This window comes from Microcebus murinus, chromosome 29 (assembly GCF_040939455.1).
Source record: "Microcebus murinus isolate Inina chromosome 29, M.murinus_Inina_mat1.0, whole genome shotgun sequence".
Classification (NCBI taxonomy): domain Eukaryota; kingdom Metazoa; phylum Chordata; class Mammalia; order Primates; family Cheirogaleidae; genus Microcebus; species Microcebus murinus.
This window is the reverse complement of record NC_134132.1, coordinates 15,743,179-15,762,394: the sequence shown is the minus strand read 5'-3', so window position 1 is coordinate 15,762,394 and position 19,216 is coordinate 15,743,179. Positions and strand designations below refer to the sequence as shown.

The 19,216-nt window shown below is 40.9% G+C and overlaps 1 protein-coding gene across 5 annotated transcripts in view; it reads right to left on the bottom strand.

Moving 5' to 3' along the window:
* The window catches only part of BMP2K (BMP2 inducible kinase), a 76,752-nt gene that overhangs the window by 33,278 nt on the left and 24,258 nt on the right, over positions 1-19,216 (bottom strand). For all 5 annotated transcript variants that reach the window (XM_075998680.1, XM_075998681.1, XM_075998683.1 and 2 more), the window contains exons 4-9: positions 17,703-17,845; positions 14,692-14,813; positions 11,905-11,986; positions 7,764-7,896; positions 3,382-3,485; positions 1,309-1,388 (exon numbers count right to left, since the gene is read on the bottom strand). In XM_075998680.1, the coding sequence (XP_075854795.1) occupies positions 1,309-1,388; positions 3,382-3,485; positions 7,764-7,896; positions 11,905-11,986; positions 14,692-14,813; positions 17,703-17,845 (664 nt within the window). The remainder of the gene's footprint in view (positions 1-1,308; positions 1,389-3,381; positions 3,486-7,763; positions 7,897-11,904; positions 11,987-14,691; positions 14,814-17,702; positions 17,846-19,216) is intronic.

The window sequence follows — 19,216 nt, the reverse complement described above, 5'->3', positions numbered from 1 at the left end:
CTTCCTGCCTCAGTTGTCCCCACCCTTCCCGGGGGACTGACTATTCCTCACGCAGGGCAGAGTCCGGCTAGGCCTGCCCCAAGAGGAGCACTCTGTGCTCTCTTCTCCGCCCACCCTCCTCTCCCTCCTGCACTCTGAGAACGGCCTGGTCTCTACCAGGCCGCACCTGTCCACTTGTCCATCAGCACGCGAGCCCCTTGGAAATAAAGACCGCTCCTTTCCTTGTGCCTCCATTATCTGTACCCCGCATATAAAAGGTAGGTGACAAACACAGTTTTGTTTTTTTTTTGCATCTTATGTCAAATAAAATACTCTGCATAAAGAAGATACAACAGAAAAAAGCTTTAAATAGGAAATCTCCCCAAATACAATATTATACCTGCCTGATAATCCAAGATACAGTCTTATTTATTAACTTTTAAGTTCAAATAAGCACGCAAGGGGGAAAAATGATCAATCATTAACAGAGTCAGGTTGTAACCTATGTAGTAATACATTTCAAACATAGTTATTTAATACAGTAAATAACCATGAAAAATAAGATTTAAGGCATATTTCTTCACCAGTTTGTTTGTTTGTTTGTTTGTTTGTTTGTTTGTTTGTTTTAGAGACAGAGTCTCGCTCTGTCATCCAAGCTGGAGTGCAGTGGCACAATCATAACTCACTGCAGCCTCGACTTCCTGGGCTCAAGTGATCCTCCTGCCTCAGCCTCCCGAGTAGCCAGGACTTGCTATGTTACGCAGGCTGGCCTCGACTCCTGGCCTCAGGCGATCCCGCTACCTTGGCCTCCCGAGATGCTACAATCACAGGCACGAGCCACCGAAACCAACCTCTTCACCAGTCTTAAAAAGGGTTATAACCACTCATTATAAATTCTACAAACTACATACACATTCTACATATTCTAGTTGCCTATAACAGCTATATTTTCCTTAAGTTTAAGAATTAGAATACTAGCTACAAACTCAAAACATAAGATTTCCAAGAGTTGCTATGTGAATGAAAATAATGACAAGCCCCCGCCCCCCAAAAAGACTCACTGTAACATCAGCAGTTAAACAACCACTTCCTCATTGCCGAGAGTGAACAGCTCAAGTGGAACTGACGGCAAACCCGGTATCTGACATTTTAAAAAGCGTATTTCGCACTTGCTAAATTATACCACAAGCAATGAGCAACACCACATTTTGGGGGCAAGGATATGAAGATAAATTTAATTGATGACATCTGCTAGGATTAAAAAAAAAATGAGAACTTTAACTTTTTTGTTTTTAAATGCCTTTTCGGTCTCAGCACCGCTCTGCCTACCTGGCTTTTATTTGGCTTTTCCTAGCAGCTGCCTCGCTAGCAGTCATCGGTTCCGGAAGAGCTGGGGGAATAGAAGAATTCTTGGAAGAAAAAAAAAATAAATAAAACTTTTCATTTCAGTTCTTAATTTCAGAAAGCCTTTTTTAAACTATGAATATATTATTTATCAGACTTTAAAAGTACTATGTGTTACTATCACCTTCACATGAGATACCTATAAATAATTCACATGCAATTGGCAGCTCCAATCTGCAGGTATCTATCACTGCATGCTACACAAATGTCATTTTCGTATTCACGTTCCACACAAACCCTCAGAAAGCAAGCAGAAAAAACCTCATTGTGTCCACTGACAAATGGGTAAGTCTTGGGTAAAAAGAAAGATTATAATTTAAATCAATGACTATTTTGCACTTTGGAAAAAGCAGCTAACACCAAGGATAAGAATAAAGCGTTTTTTTCCTAAATACTACAGGTAATTCTCATGACACTGCCTGCAGTCCAGAAGAGGAAGGTAGAGAAGGCCTTACTCATTTGTGGATGCCCAGCGTTTGCCTGGAAGGTACTCAATGAATATCTGCTGGACAAGAAGCTTTAAATCCACAGTCAAACCCACTTCCATTACTGGAAATGTTAGAACTGCAAAACTTTCAGCTTCAACAGAGAAAATATCACATGCATACAGTAAGGCCTTCAAAAAGACAAACCCAAAAGAAAGCACCATATTCCTTCTGTCTTCTGACTGGGTGAATTAAGTTACACACAAAAGAAACCGTGTAAGAGTAAGTCAGGACAGTGCCGGGCGCGGCGGCTCACGCCTGTCATCCGGGCACTCTGGGAGGCCGAGGCAGGAGGATCGCTCGAGGTCAGGAGTTCAAGACCAGCCTGAGTAAGAGCGTCTCCCCGTCTCTACTAAAAATAGAAAGAAATTAATTGGCCAACTAAAAAAAGAAAAAAAAATGTATAGAAAGAAGTGAGCCGAGTGTGGTGGCGCATGCCTGTAGTCCCAGCTACTCGGGAGGAGGCTGAGGCAGGAGGATCGCTTGAGCCCAGGAGTCTGAGGCTGCTGTGAGCTAGGCTGACGCCACGGCACTCTAGCCCGGGCGACAGAGTGAGACTCTGTCTCAAAAAAAAAAAAAAAAAAAAAAAAAACAGAATAAGTCAGGCCAGAAGGACCTTTACAAAGTTGAGAATGGCTGATGAAAATGAGCGACGATTATAGCAACCTTCGTTAAAACTAGCAGAGACCTGCCACGCACGGTCCGTCTGAAACAGGCAAGCGTATACTGCGCAGGCCGTGAACATAATTCCAAGCCCCCGAGTGACATTAGGTTATCGGCAACCCAGCACCTTCCGTGGACTAGGCACTGGGTTTTACACGTAACCCTCGTAATTACTCTCCTTGTTCTACAGAACAGGAAATAGACACTAAGTAACCCCCCTCCCACCCACTGGCCCTGGTGAAGATGGAACTGAACCCGGGTCTCTCTGTTTAGACGCCTGTGCGTTTCACAACGGGAGTTCTTGCACCTTCTCGGCTAACAGACTAGTGAGCGTCTCGGCAATTTTTCACGGCACATGTACGCAGGAAAAAAAAATCTGATTGTCCTAGTTAGTTATTAAATGGTCGGGCCCAGATAACTTAAAATTGGTTTGTGCTATGTCAAACATCTGTCACTGCGTTTTCCTCGAAAATGCAAAACTATCCTGCCAGTGACCTCTGAACCTGCCGCGGCACCCCAGGGTACCTCAGTTTGAGCACCACGGGTTTACACCAAAAATACAATCAAATGTGCTATCAAAGCACCCGTCCTGAAACAAGTAACTCTGAAAGGATATATATATATATATATATATATATATATACACGAAAAATCAGATTTTAAATTCATAAACTACTCTCAGTGCACTTTAAGACAAAAAGTAGAAGAAATAAAGTAAAATATGAAAAGAAACATTTTTAAAGACATAAAAGAAAAAAAAAGAAAACATAATTTTTTAAAATAAAGTAAAATTTTAAAAAATTTAAAAAATAAACAAACAGATTCATAACCTACAGGAAAAACTACTCACATTGATATTGGAGACTGGACACTCCTTTTTGGCAAATTTAAATGCAAAATGTGACACTTGAAATATATCGGGTCTGCGTTCCGGATCTGGCTCAAGCATAAACCCTGCAGGAACAGAGCAAATGTGAAGTTTTACAAGACGGATCGAAGCGACACATGATAAAGGATAAAAAAAAAACAACAAAAAAAAAAACGTATGTTTTCTGTTCCATTCTGAGACCAGCGATGATTCTAGCAAACTTTGTTAATGTTTCTAGAAAATGCAGAAATCACTATTTTATAAAAAAACAAAACAAAACAAAACAAAAGCCTGAAAGCATTATCCCAAGCCAACAGATCAATCATGGAACAGTTCTGCACTGAAGTACGAATGACAAATAGGATCATGCTCTTATTTTAATAAAGCTCCAGGGCCACAGTGGAGGATCCTTCAAAAAAAAAAAAAAAAATTCAAAATAATTGTTACTATTATGTAGAATACTTCTTCTTAATTCTTAAGTGATTCTGGATCACTGAGAAAAAGGCTAAATTGTGTGCGTTAGAATCTATTTAACACGCTGGTGCTAACAGTATCCACCACAGTTCTGTATTTTCACGTGTTACCACGTGATCCGCATCACGTCCAGAAGCACGAGCAGCTTTATTGTTCCACGGTGAAGAGATTCTGCACCAGCCCCACAACGCCGCTTGAATTGTCTGCTGACCGTTTTTGTGACCCACGCGTTTTTGTAACTACCGCCACTTGTCCATTTCTTGGGTGGTTGTTTCAATACAAGAAGGCTAGCATTTATACCCAATTCCATAACAGAAATATTCATATCCTGTTAAGACATCTCCCTGTCTAACACTGCTTCATTAATCAACTCTAAGGTCTTATAATGTTTAAACGATTTTTAAGCCATTTCAAATGTAAAATTTATAGCTTTAATTAGATGATATTCTGAAATTTGCCAATAAAATACAGAGAAGTCTAAATACATAAATGGGTAATAAAACCATAAATCAAAATGAATTAAATCTTCTTTTCAAATTTAAGTAATATTTTGAACAAAGAATGTACAATATATCTCCAACAGTAAAATAAACTTATTTTGGCTAAAAACACATTTGTGTGGCAAGGGGTACTGAGCCCAAAACTTGAACATTTATTTGGGAGATTCTGACCTCAGTATAAAAAAATATTAAAATTATGCCTGTAACTTGATTTTGTAGATTTATAATGTTACTATATATCACTTACAAAATTGATTTTTAAAGTTTATGATCATTTGAATTAACTAAAAACATTTTAATTCTAATATTTACTTTTTATTCAATTTCACTCCAGAAAAGATTTGAGGTTTATTTTATCCCCCCAAATAAATCATATTTTATCTTGATATCAACAGATATTAAATGTTTTAAAAGTAACAGCAGTATGTAAAATAGGGATAGATTTAAATATACTTTTAACGATAAGTGCTTATTCATGTAATTTTAAAAACCGAACAATTCACAAGAAACCTATCAAATTCACAAACTTATGAACCTATTTTTCTATTCTCAAAAGTTTCTCTTTTAAAATCTAATTTCAAATGCCAGGCGCGGTGGCTCATACCTGCCATCCTAGCACTCTGGGAGGCCGAGGAGGGAGGATCACTCGAGGTCAGGAGTTGGAAACCAGCCTGAACAAGAGCGAGACTCTGTCTCTACTAAAAATATAAAGAAATTAATTGACCAACTAAAAATATATATAGCAAAAATTAGCCGGGCATGGTGGCGCATGCCTGTAGTCCCAGCTACTCGAGAGGCTGAGGCAGGAGGATCACTTGAGCCCAGGAGTCTGAGGTTGCTGTGAGCGAGGCTGATGCCACGGCATTCTAGCCCGGGCAACAGAGTGAGTCTGTCTCAACAACAACAACAACAACAACAAAAGACTAATGATCATACCCCAAACCCATAGGTACAAGAACATGGCTACATTTTTACACTATGATTATCTTTAAGTTGATTAAAGATATTATAATGGCTGTTATAATAACCATTAAGAAAGAAAAAGAAAAAAACGCATTAAGGCATCTTTAAGTATTTAATTTAATTAACATAATTTCTTGAACTCTTTAAGAGAATGAGTTAAAAAACATACCCTTGGATTACTAAATGGCGTAAAGTGCAGGGTATCGGATTTAACCTAGCCAAACCCTGGGACGAGTCTCTATCAAGACGACTTCAATCTGTAAGTAATTTGTTCAAAACTGTTTTCTCTCACAATAATTAAACCTCAAGTGTATTGTTTTCTCAACTCCTACCTTCATGACAATAAAACCATATAATCTAAAAATATATAAATTCTTGGGGAGAAGAAATAGATTAGGAAGACACGGACATAGTTCATCCAAAAGTAATATCAAGTGATTATGTTTCAAAAAAAAAAAAAAAGCAAAAACAAGCAGAAAAGCTAGATTACACACCCTCCTTCTTTACTCAAAATGATCATGTGAATCATCACAAGACCATTACCACGGTCTCTGATTCTACTACAGATATAAAAGCAACTTTTTAGAAATCGGTCGCACAGAAATGAAAGGATATTTCTCTGCTCATCTTAATTGTGTAACTCTTCCTATTGACACAAACACTAGTAATACAACCTAAGAACACAAAACAGTCTCAACACGAGCTAGTACGTGACTAAACCACCACTATACTTCCTATTCATACATCACACATATCCATCATGGCTATTCCATTTTCAGAAACTCTGAGTAAGGCCGGGGGCGGTGGCTCATGCCTGTCATCCCAGCACTCTGGGAGGCCAAGGTAGGCAGATCGCTCAAGGTCAGGAGTTCGAAACCAGCCTGAGCAAGAGCGAGACCCCGTCTCTACTAAAAATAGAAAGAAATTAATTGGCCAACTAAATATATATAGAGAAAAAATTAGCCAGGCGTGGTGGCGCATGCCTGTAGTCCCAGCTACTTGGGAGGAGGCTGAGGCAGGAGGATGGCTTGAGCCCAGGAGTTGGAGGTTGCTGTGAGCGAGGCTGACGCCACGGTACACTAGCCCGGGCAACAGAGTGAGACTCTGTCTCAAAAAAACAAAAATTCTGAGTGATACAAAATGGATGCAAACAGCATTAGTATCACCATTAACACTAAAAAGATATGTCTTTAGCGCTTTATCTTATATTAAAATGAGAGAATTGTATTGCACGAATAGACAACTGGCAATAAGAAAGTTCAAAAACTGAACAAAAATAGGCAATTCCTTGCTTTCTGATTGTAGGAATTACTTCGCAGCAACGTAAATCGCTTACTATGTATTATAAACACAGACAAGGATACCTAAGTTGGAAGGCGGGAAACACACAAGGCCACAGGTGAAAACGTCAAGAATAAAACTACAGAGAATCCAAATGTTTTCTAAAACATATAATATATTGTAGATAAGGATGTTTTGGTTTCTAAAATCTTTATTAAGATTTTTACTACTCAACACTATATTTAAAAACTAAAGTCCATAAAACCCTCTGACAGGAAGTAAAATGACGGGATTGATATAATTTCAGATTTACTTGAATTTTTTTAACCTTTTATTATTTCTGCCTAGCTCTGAGAAATAAGTTCAAAGACATTAAAACACAAATTTATACTAGCAATGATAAAAACTGAAAATCTGCACGTTTACTGACAAAAGCACGTGATGCACTAAAAAGCATCGATTAACTGGTATCCAATCCAATGCTAAAATTATCAGTAGTATTTATCACTTGTACCTCCCATTCCACACACACATACACACACACAGAGAAGGGAAAAAACTAAACAGCAGAAAACAAGATCTTATTACTATTTTTTTTTTTTTTGAGACAGAGTCTCGCTTTGTTGCTTGGGCTAGAGTGAGTGCCGTGGCGTCAGCCTTGCTCACAGCAACCTCCAACTCCTGGGCTCAGGCGATCCTCCTGCCTCAGCCTCCTCCTGAGTAGCTGGGACTACAGGCATGCGTCGCCATGCCCGGCTGATTTTTTTTTCTATATATATTGGTTGGCCAATTAATTTCTTTCTACTTATAGTAGAGACGGGGGTCTCGCTCTTGCTCAGGCTGGTTTCGAACACCTGACCTTGAGCGATCCACCTGCCTCGGCCTCCCAGAGTGCTAGGATGACAGGTGTGAGCCACCCGGCCCCGGCCAATATCCATGTATTATTGATCAGTAATTAGGCTGTTTTCATTCTTCTAAAAAGTCATAGAAACATCTTTTTAAATGTTTTTTTTTTTTCACTATAGTTTCAAAAAAAATTATAACACTTCATGAAACCGAAAGGCTAGATTTAAGTAAAGAGACGTAAGTAGCAGGCCCCAAGTACAGCACCTGGCCGTTTCTTCACGCACGTTTCCAAGTACTTACTGATTAAGCAATGTAGGTTGTGGGAGTAACAAGAGTTGTCTGGGATGGTGAAGCTGCCATCGCAGATGGCAACCTGGCTCTCGCCAAAAGGGAGAACGAAGAAACAAAGTTTGTAGAGCAAACATCCCAGCGCCTGTAAGACAAAGGAGCGTGAGTATGGTTAGGGCTCAGGCAGGCAACTCCACCACAGGACACAAAAACAGCCCCAGGCCCAAAACTAAATATATTATTTTTTTAAAAAAAAACCTAATGTTTCTATACTGTATCACTCTCTTCACAAATTTTTCTTTTTCTTTTTCAATGTTTCCACGGATCTTTTCACAAATTACTGCCTACACAAATTAATGCTTTATATTTGAAAAGACATTGAACTACATCATTTCTGGGATTTTTCTATCACATCTGTGGCTAGCTGGCTGAATTAATGGCACCATAACTGAAATCAGAAGTGGGCTATTCCTTCTCGAAAAAAATTATACTTTTACTTCTTCCACAAGTAAAATATATATTTAGTACATAACTAGCATATATATATATAACCAACAAAGTAAGTACCAAGGCTCCTTCTAACAGCATTTTAAAAAATTCGCTGTAAAGCACACGTAAAATTGTGGAATTCCAAACCTAAGTTAGACAGCACAGTTCAACTTATCAGACAACCATAAATAAATTTTTATTGATTACTTAGTAAACACACCTCATTACTTCATATTATAAAAATTAAGTTCTCTATCTCTATATATAAACCTACAGTTTTCACTGCACATTATACTAATTATATTTATAACCTGGGTAAGCTATATTAAAATGTAAAAAGGAAATGAAATAAAAAAAAAATGTAAAAAGGAACCCTGCTTTACTTGCACTGCCTCATAAATATCTTGGCACCGATAAATCCACTTGCTAACAGTGACAGCAAAACACCGTAAAACCCAAATTGCATCTAAAAAGCAGCATACGAAATGTCTAGCTAAGCTGGTAACAGCCCAAACCTGAGAAGCAGGGGGGAAAAAAAAGTGATTTGGGGCTCAAGAAACCTTTACTTGGTGACAAGAAATGGCATCTTCTACAGGTTTTAAGTTGTGTGAAGGCCATTTGCGATTCTAAACAAATTGCATAAAATTATCCAGCCGTCAGTATACTGTTATTATCAGCAATAGTGAAATTTGGCCTTATCATCTAAAAATTAGCAAATCAGCTTTCTGCTGTTAAATTTTCTCTAGACACCAACTTAGCAAACACAGCCAACTAACAAGCGGTACACTAACTTCCGCAACCGCTATGAAGACCATGACAGCATACTGAAACACCCTGGTTGATCTCCGCAATATTAATTCACAAAACATTATTTTCATTGCTGTAACAATGTTGCAATGAGAACAGTTTAAAAGCTCTAAAATTTCAATATATTAGTTCAAAAACATCACTGATTCTATGACTAACAAAATGATAAAGATTCTGAATAGAAATAATCAGCTCAGTATGGTTGAAGAAGATTTACGATGCTTTTTCCTATAAGCAAAGACATTTTCACCATATATACAGTAAAATGAACACTGGGCAGCACTACCCACACTAAAAAAAAAAAAAAAAAAAAAAATACAGAGTCTCGCATTGTTGCCCAGGCTAGAGTGAGTGCCATGGCGTCAGTCTAACTCACAGCAACCTCAAACTCCTGGGCTCAAGCCATCCTCCTGCCTCAAGCCTCCCGAGCAGCTGGGACTATAAGCATGCGCCGCCATGCCTGGCTAATTTTTTCTATATATATTAGTTGGCGAATTAATTTCTTTCTATTTATAGTAGAGACAGGGTCTTGCTCTTGCTCAGGCTGGTTTCGAACTCCTGACCTTGAGCGATCCTCCTGCCTTGGACTCCCAGAGTGCTAGGATTAAAGGCGTGAGCCACCGCGCCCGGCCAGCAGTACACATTTTTAAAGTATCCCTGACACTGGGAATGATAGTGGAGATCACTGAATGGAAAAAAAAGAAAAGAAAAGAAAAGAAAAGAAAAAAAAGAAAAGAAAAGAAAAGAAAAGAAAAGAAAAGAAAAGAAAAGAAAAGAAAAGAAAAGAAAAGAAAAGAAAAGGAGAATAATAAAGAAAATATTTTTTAAATAAATAAAGTATCCCTGACAACTTACTGTGCCGACTTGCACACTTACTAAGTCTGTTGAAAAGTAAACAAAAACAAAGGATTCCCTGCTATGTGTTATTAGATGGCAGCCATGTTCTTAGAGGACAGCTGTTTTAACCAGCTTTCAATGGTTTCAAAACAAGTCCAGCTATGGTGCCTGGCTGTTCACCTGCTACTGAAATACTCTTTTCGGGTAATAAGGAATTCAACAGCAGTCACAAAATTAGGTTTAAAAAAAAAAAAAAAAAAAAGACCTGCACAATCACCTCCTCTGCCTTCGTTTTATAAATTGAGACCAAATTCAGTTTGCTTTCTGCATCACGCATAACTCCTGCCTGCGCTGTATATATAAGCCATTCCATCAGTCAGGTGCTGATGCTGCGGGAAGCAAACCACAGGTGAGTCGTGCTATGCGAGGGGGAGGTCTATGAGCGCTATGCAAATCAATAAACATGCCTGCAATTCGATTTATTTATGTGTCTGGCTAAAACTTCAGCTACCACAAGAATCACCGTTTGGTGAAAGTGCGTATACCACGGAGACAGGAAAAAAAGATATCTGAAGATATTCTTGGTTCTATCACCTTGCAAGAATGTTGGTCTCTCGAGACTTTGTCTGGTGCCCCAAGCCCAAAGAGCAGGAGCCAGAAGAGGAGAAAACCAAGGAGACACTCACGTGGTTTCACACAATAACTTGACTATTTTCTGAACATTATGTTTTAAAAATGAAATAGGCTGGGCGTGGTGGCTCGTGCCTGTAATCCTAGCACTCTGGGAGGCCGAGGCGGGCGGATTGCTTGAGGAAGTCGGGAGTTCGAAACCAGCCTGAGCGAGACCTCGTCTCTACTAAAAGTAGAAAGAAATTAATTGACCAACTAAAAATATATATACAAAAAACATTAGCCAGGCATGGTGGCGCATGCCTGTAGTCCCAGCTACTCGGGAGGCTGAGGCAGGAGGATCGCTTGAGCCCAGGAGTTTGAGGTTGCTGTGAGCGAGGCTGATGCCACGGCACTCAATCTATCATTCTAGCCTGGGCAACAAAGTGAGACTCTGTATCAAAAAAAAAAAAAAAAAATGAAATAAATTTGACTTTTCTGTATGCTCTAGAACTATTTCCAAAGAATTTTATTCCTCCATACCTGATAAGGTCACTATCGGTAGATGCGGCTAAACCGTTGTTGGATTTAAATGAATTGACATTTAAAACAGTCCTCTGCTAGTTTATTAAATATAACCAAAAACATATTTTACTCATGAAATAAGTTTTAAAGAAATGTTGACATTCTAACATAAAGTTCAACTCTAAAGAAACGTGGTCCAGGCTGGTCCGATGGTAGTGGGTTATCAGAACTTATTAACATTAGTGTCACTAAAGTTGGTATTCAACGCCCCACTGCTAAATTTGACTGGCTTTTAAAAAAAATGAAATAAAATAATTAAAAAGACAGAAAAAAAAAAAAGAAAAGAAACATGGTCCGTATCTCGGTAATTCTATCCAGATATCTATTTATATGCGCTAAATGAAAAAGAACTACCATGTACACAAGCCAGTCAGTGGCATGTTCCTTCTGTAATTAGAAAAAGGTATACTTGTGTCAGTTTCTATTTAAAAGATCCTAAAAATACTCCAGAAAATTATTATGTCATTACTTAGGAGTTGATAGCTAGCTTTTCTATATTGTGATCGACCAGTATCCTACTCAATCGGAAAAAAAAAAAAAAAAGTTCACGCCTCATAGTATAATCTAAATCCTAAAAAAAAAATAACTATGAAAAAAGGTTACATTACACAGAAGATTTTTATTTGCTTTCTGACACACAAGCCATCCACCTCAGAATCGAGAAGATGAAATGCACTGGTATTTTTCTTCTCCCGGAACAGGAAGCTCTAGTCTGTAGGGCTCTCTCCCAATCAGGAAATGCCTGCAGGGGCCGGGGGCAATCAGGCACCTACACTCGGACTTTTCTATCTTGTCAGAGCAAACTTCAGCCCCTCTCTCGCCTTACCCAGATGTCAGCCTTGGTGGTGACCGGTCTCCCTCCATAGAGGTTGATCATTTCGGGGGCTCTGTATGACAGAGTCGTGTACCTGGCAGCAGACGAGTGGCACGGAGTAGAGATATAAAAAATAATAAATAAAAATGAAAAGACAAATAATACATTGTTTCTACATAAAACACTACCAAAAATCTTTTAGGTCCAATAACATTACATAGACATGTACTATCGATATTCTTAAAAGCTCATTAAAAACCCGCCAAGGATTAGACAATACGAAGCATCTGTACACATTTGTATTCAACAAGTACGACAGCGCCTCTCGTGAAATAAAAGCTTAATTTCCTTAATTTATTATAAATATCTTAAATAATGACAATGTATTAGAAACAGTTTTCCTTGAATTTCTTATGCGCAATACTATAATTTGACTGTTATAATCACCTTATCAAAATATTTAAGTCTATTAATGTAAAAGCAAAACTTCCACCCTCTCAAAAACTTAATTTACATGTTGACTAAGGAGTGTGTTTCCACGGGCTCTAACATCATACTTCCCATGTGCACATGGCAGTAAACCTCCTTTGAGTTTATTTTTATAATCGTTGTTTTGAAAGTGATCTGGCTGCCACGATTCCAACCACACCCACTAAGCACACTTCTAATACTGTCATCGTGAGCTATCTGGAATCAAAAGGCACTGTGAGTAAATGTTTACCAGTATTATAGAAATCCAAATTCATGATGAAAGTAACATTTTAATGAAGGCGTGCTCAAAAATCCCAAATGTTTACCAGTATTATAGAAACCCAAATTCATGATGAAAGTAACATTTTAATGAAGGCGTGCTCAAAAATCCCATGTCAGAAATTACCAGACTGTGGACGGACTTTTCCGTATCATGGGATAATTTAAGATTTACTTTGAGTGCTCACACATTTTACGAGAGGCAACATAAAACTCAACGTTCTACCATCTCCCCTTTTTCCAAACTGCTCTGACCGGTGGAAGATCTGAATGACGCTACCGCAGAGGGAGGACCTGGGAGATGAGAATATAAACCGCCTGAGGGCAGGGTCTTGGTTCGCGGCTAGACCCGACACCAAGGAGGGTGCTGGCTCTGGATAAACACTCAGTCATCGAGTGAAGCCTGACTGTATTCCAAAAGGCAACGGCAAGAAATAAAACGTCCAGCCGGTCAGAGACGCCTGGGCAGAACCCTACCGCAGCCGCTAAAAATCATAATCTAATAAATAAATAACAGATCTAACATAATCTAACAAATTTTTTAAAGTTATGAACGTGCATACATGTCTCCCCAAGAAGTCAATGCAATACTTTCTTATCCTTGTGTTCTCCACGACACTCAGGTATTTACTTAAGGAGTCTGTTTTCATGGAATCTACTAAGTTCCTTGAGACTACGTGGTCTAAGAAACCCACAGCATCATGCAGACGGACCAGAACAAAACAGCTCTGTCGGAGCTACTTCAAAACGCTGCGGAAGTTCCAACGACAGCTCTTAGGTAACATCAAACAGTCGAGAACTTGTCAGAAAGCGATGCGAGGCAGACGTAGGAAGTCCTATGCTGACAGATCTCTCTGCATTCTGTATCATTTTATTAACCACTCGGGCCCGGCGCTCACGGTCGCAGGGCGGTCTGCGCCGCGCGTGGACGGCGCACCTGTTCTGCTCTTGCGTGACGAGGAAAGCTCGAGAGCACCGGAAGCTCGTTTCGCTTCACAGGCAGCTTTCCTTGTCATGTCAAAATCAGAACAGGTAACGTGCACATGTGTGTTTTCATCACGTGATTTTTGAATGTTCACAATTTCATTTTGATAAATGAAAAATTAGAAAAGTCTATCACGGCTGTCGGCTACGGTCGATGCTTGTACCGAACTGGCTAAGATAATCTAAGATTTACAAGCAGTTCCATCTTCTAAAACCAGAAAACAGAGAAATCAGGGAAGACCCTCACAGGTGCTCTAGCGACCTCGGGAAGTGCAGGATTGAGGCAACGTGCAGCAATCTTAGTTTTTTTTTTTTTTTTTTTTTTTTTTGAGACAGAGTGTCACTGTGACGCCCAGGCTAGAGTGAGTGCCGTGGCGTCAGCCTCGCTCACAGCAACCTCCAACTCCTGGGCTCAAGCGATCCTCCTGCCTCAGCCTCCTGAGTAGCTGGGACTACAGGCATGCGCCACCACGCCCAGCTAATTTTTTTTCTATTTTTAGTTGTCTGGCTAATTTCTTTCTGTTTTTAGTAGAGACTGGGGTCTCGCTCTTGCTCAGGCTGGTCTGGAACTCCTGAGTTCAAGCGATCCTCCCGCCTCGGCCTCCCAGAGTGCCGGGATGACAGGCGTGAGCCACCACCGCGCCTGGCCAGATGTCAATCTTCTTAATGTTAAATAAGAAGTAAAAGAGTCGACGTTTCCAAATAATTTAACCTTTTCTTAACAAGCACAAATCCGCAGTATCGGTAAAAACAAAGATGCTTAAAATCAGAAATCACTCAAAAGACCCTTTTTAATGATTCCACTAATGACTGTGGCTTATTTAACAAATTTCTTTATAAATCTGTTTACAGTATAGATGAAAAACTTGGCTCCATGACAAAAACATATTCATACATTTCCTGCTGAGTTAGGTCAGACATGAAATAATCAGCCTCTGTGGCCTGGGAACATTTTGAAAAAAAATCTACAAGTGGGACATCTAAAACCTGGGTCAGCAGAGCTCGTCTCGGACTCAAGTCAACGAAAACTACTACGAGGCAAAGCGCGATAAAGACAATACTCACTTTTTAATTTCCTCTTCCACTACGTGAACTCCATCTTTTTGAGGATTAAGAAACTTATTAGTGGCACTGCCAAAGTCACAAAGCACATAGTTTCCACTATCATTCAACAAAATATTTTCTACCTTAAGAAAAGAAAATCAGTCGTTAGTAGAATTTTCAAAGTGGAAATGATCTTTTTTTTTTTACAGCCATGTCTTTACACGACGAACACTGAGGGGGTCCGTGACACGCTCGTGCCCAACACTCAAACCGCGAGGACAAACCGACCAGGGCGAAAACTCGCCCGGCTGTGTCCACTGCTTCTCTCACTAAGAACAGAGCGGTGCTTACCCCATATCCCGGGAGGAAGCAGGCGTGCGTGGGCCAGAAAACCCCAAATCTTCTCTAAAGCTACTTTCGTGAAAGAGAAGAACGAGCAGCCAGCAGAGCCCAGCCCCTCTCATTTACTGCACCTCCACCCTTCCCCTTTTCTGAGGCTTCAGCTCATCGAGAGGTAAGTGATGACGAAGGCCGCTTAAACTCCTTCATGTACTGCCAGGACCCTTTCTACTTAAAACATCACACTGGGGGCGGGGGTGTGGGGAGGGCAAGGGCGATATAAGTAACCTTAACACTTGTACCCCCCATAATACGCTAAAAAAATAAAATAAAATAAAACATCACACTGAAAAACACAAATTCTCACTCAACTTGTGGATCGGAGTGGCGGTAACTAAAATAAACAAACTAGGCACACACTTTCTTGACTGGTAGAAGGGGGGCTCACAGCCCAGCCGGCTACTTACCGCCCTGTGTACCCATTGCTTAACCACTTTTTTTTTTTTTCTTTTTTTTTTTGAGACAGAGTCTTGCTTTGTTGCCCAGGCTAGAGTGAGTGCCGTGACGTACCGTCAGCCTCGCTCACAGCAACCTCCAACTCCTGGGCTCAAGCGATCCTCCTGCCTCAGCCTCCTCCCGAGTAGCTGGGACTACAGGCATGTACCACCATGCCCGGCTCATTTTTTTTTCTATATATATTAGTTGGCCAATTAATTTCTTTCTATTTGTAATAGAGATGGGGGTCTCACTCTTGCCCAGGCTGGTCTCAAACTTCTGACCTCGAGCGATCCGCCCAGAGTGCTGGGATGACAGGCGTGAGCCGAGGGTGGCCATTGCTTAACCACTCTTGGGCTTTAGTCCCCTCATCAATAAAATGGGGAAGATTATGAAACCTACTACACGGGATTGTGGTAAAAATTAAATGACTTAAAACATGTGGAGTGCTTACTTAGATTAGTGTCTGGAATATAGTAAGCACTCAATGAATTATTATTATTACATGTTTTTCCACACTATCTTTTTTGTTACGATAATCACAGATGAGAAATTTCCTTCTGCTCTATCAAAATACTTGTAGTTCATTTACACATTTTCTTTCATGTTTCATTTTAGTCTGCTCTTTAAAAAAATTCACACAAAATAAAGATTCATATAAAAATCTACTTAAAACAATCATATTTTGCATACATTCACATATGTAAAAAGAACTAAGCATATAAAAAATAAGAACAACAAAGAACTATAAAGTTTAGTGTCTTTTCTGAATTTTAAATCAAGGAGACTCAGTAGGAAATATCAACTTTGTAGACAAAAAGGTAAAGAACTACAACAGCAAAAAACAAAAAAAAAATCATACCAAATTATTACGGGAAATGTCGCATATTCAGAAAACCTGCGAGGAGCTGTCCTGACTTATCCAAATTAAGGGACAGAGATCTGCAATCACGTATTTCAACCCTGCCTACCTCCTGTCACATGTTTCCTGGATGATACTTTTATGATTAACCACCTACCATGTTTCCCCGAAAATAAGACCGGGTCTTCTATTTATTTTTCCTCAAGAAGACACCCTAGGGTAATTTTCAGGGGATGTGTTATTTTTTTAAGTACGGCACAACCATCTGCATTGATTTAAATAGAGTGAAGTCGTCTTCTTCTGGAACATCATCCTCACTCTCCAGACCCCGAATCCCATCCTGAATGTCTTGCGACTCTGTTTCCTTTAGAGCCACCGGCCCCGATCTCTCCTGTCGAGCACTAGAGCTCTCACGGGGCGGATGAGAAGGGCTGCTCGTGTTCTTTCCCGCTCGACACGCATGGGTTGTGCAGATGCGCTGCGCAGCCACGCCCGTCACCAGGGCTGATTTTCATAGCCACGCCCATCACTAGGGCCTATTTTCATAGCCACGCTCATCACTGGGGCTGATTTTCATGGCCACGCCCATCACAGGAGCTGATTTTCATAGCCACGTCCATCACTGGGGCTGATTTTTTTCATAACCATGCTCATCACTGGGGCTGATTATCGGGGTAGGGCTTCTATTGCGCACGTTCTTAGACATCCTGAGGGGGCTTGTTTTATGGGTGGGTCTTATTTTCAGGGAAACATGGTCTACTCTTAGAGACACCTTCTATTCTGCCTTACAAGCATTTTATAATCAGCTTCCATAAAACCCCATGCGACCATTCAAGAACTGGGCTGCACGGGGTCATTCACTGAATGCATCTGCAGGCTCTGCTGTGTCCAGCTGCTATTCCCAACGCCCGGGCACACCACTAAAAAGGAACAGAAAAAGACAGGGCCCTGGCCGGGCGCAGCAGCTCACGCCTGTCATCCCAGCACTCTGGGAGGCCGAGGCGGGAGGATCGCTCGAGGTTGGAGGTTCGAGACCAGCCTGAGCAAGAGCGAGATACCCCGTCTCTACTATAAAAATAGAAAGAAATTAATTGGCCAACTACAAATATATAGAAAACATTAGCCGGGCGTGGTGGCGCGTGCCTGTAGTCCCAGCTACTCGGGAGGCTGAGGCAGGAGGATCGCTTGAGCCCAGGAGTTGGAGGTTGCTGTGAGCGAGGCTGACGCCACGGCACTCACTCTAGCCTGGGCGACAGAGCGAGACTCTGTCTCAAAAAAAAAAAAAAAAAAGACAGGCCCCTGCCCTGACCCTGCTCGGGGGAAGGCGCAGGCTCACCTTCAGGTCCCGGTGGACGATGGGCGTCTGGCACTGGTGCAGCCGGGCCACGGCCTCACAGGTGTCGCAGAATATCCGCAGCACTTCCGGCTCCGTGAAGCCCGTCTGCAGCCTCTGGTTCATCTGGTTCACCACCTGCCCGGCTGCACAGAGAGCCACTCTGAGAGGACGCGCTTCCAGTGAATAGAGTCGACCGCAGGAGGGGGGGGGTACACGGGCAGTATGGGTAACCCTAACACCTGCACCCCCACATAATATGCTAGAATAAAAAAAATAAAACAAAGGCCGGCCGGGTACAGTGGCTCACGCCTGTCATCCCAGCACTCTGGGAGGCCGAGGCGGGAGGATCGCTCGAGGTCAGAAGTTCGAGACCAGCCTGAGCGAGAGCGAGACCCCATCTCTACTAAAAGTAAAAGAAAATTAATTGCACAACTAATATATATAGAAAAGATTAGCCGGGCGTGGTGGCGCATGCCTGTAGTCCCAGCTACTCGGGAGGAGGCTGAGGCAGGAGGATCGTTTGAGCCCAGGAATTGGAGGTCGCTGTGATCGAGGCTGGCGCCACGGCACTCACTCTAGCCTGGGCGACAAAGCAAGACTCCGTTTCAAAAATAAATAAATAAATAAAAATTCTTAAAAAATTAAAATAAAATAAAAATATAAAAAGTCTACCGCAAACAGATTGAGAAATGCCTTTATGGCTACAGGCTGGCGTTCTCAAGATTCTTACGGAAGGGTGCTTATTATATATCATGTCGTGCCGATTCAGTGACAAACATGCTTTCACAATTTACACCTCAGGGATCAGTACATCTTAAGACAGAGTCCTGTTGGCCGGGCACGGCAGCTCACGCCTGTCATCCCAGCACTCCGGGAGGCCGAGGCGGGAGGATCTTTGGAGCTCAGGAGTTGGAGACCAGCCCGAGCAAGAGCGAGACCCCGTCTCTACTATAAATAGAAAGAAATTAATTGGCCAACTAATATATATAGAAAAAATCAGCCGGGCATGGTGGCGCATGCCTGTAGTCCCAGCTACTCGGGAGGAGGCTGATGCAGGAGGATCGCTTGAGCCCAGGAGTCTGAGGTTGCTGTGAGCTAGGCTGACGCCACGGCACTCACTCTAGCCTGGGCGACAGAGTGAGACTCTGTCTCAAAAAAAAAAAAAGAGTTCCTGATAGAGCAATTAAGAATCATAACTGTATTAAGAGAATGTAAATATAAACCAGGGCTCACCAGAACCCTAATTGCTAGATACAGCATGATTTTTTTTTTTAAGTTTGTAGGAAATAGATTAATTGCCAGCTTTGCACACATTAAAATTTTAAAATGTTAGGGCTTTTTAATGATGATGATGATTATTATGAAAGCATACTACACAAGTAAACATTTACATAAAAATATCACATTAGGTCCTAATAAAACGTGGTTTTCTAGCTTCTGATATTTACAAAAGAACAAAAACCCACATAATACAAGTTTATAAAGATTATAGATCAAAGTGCATCCCCTACATT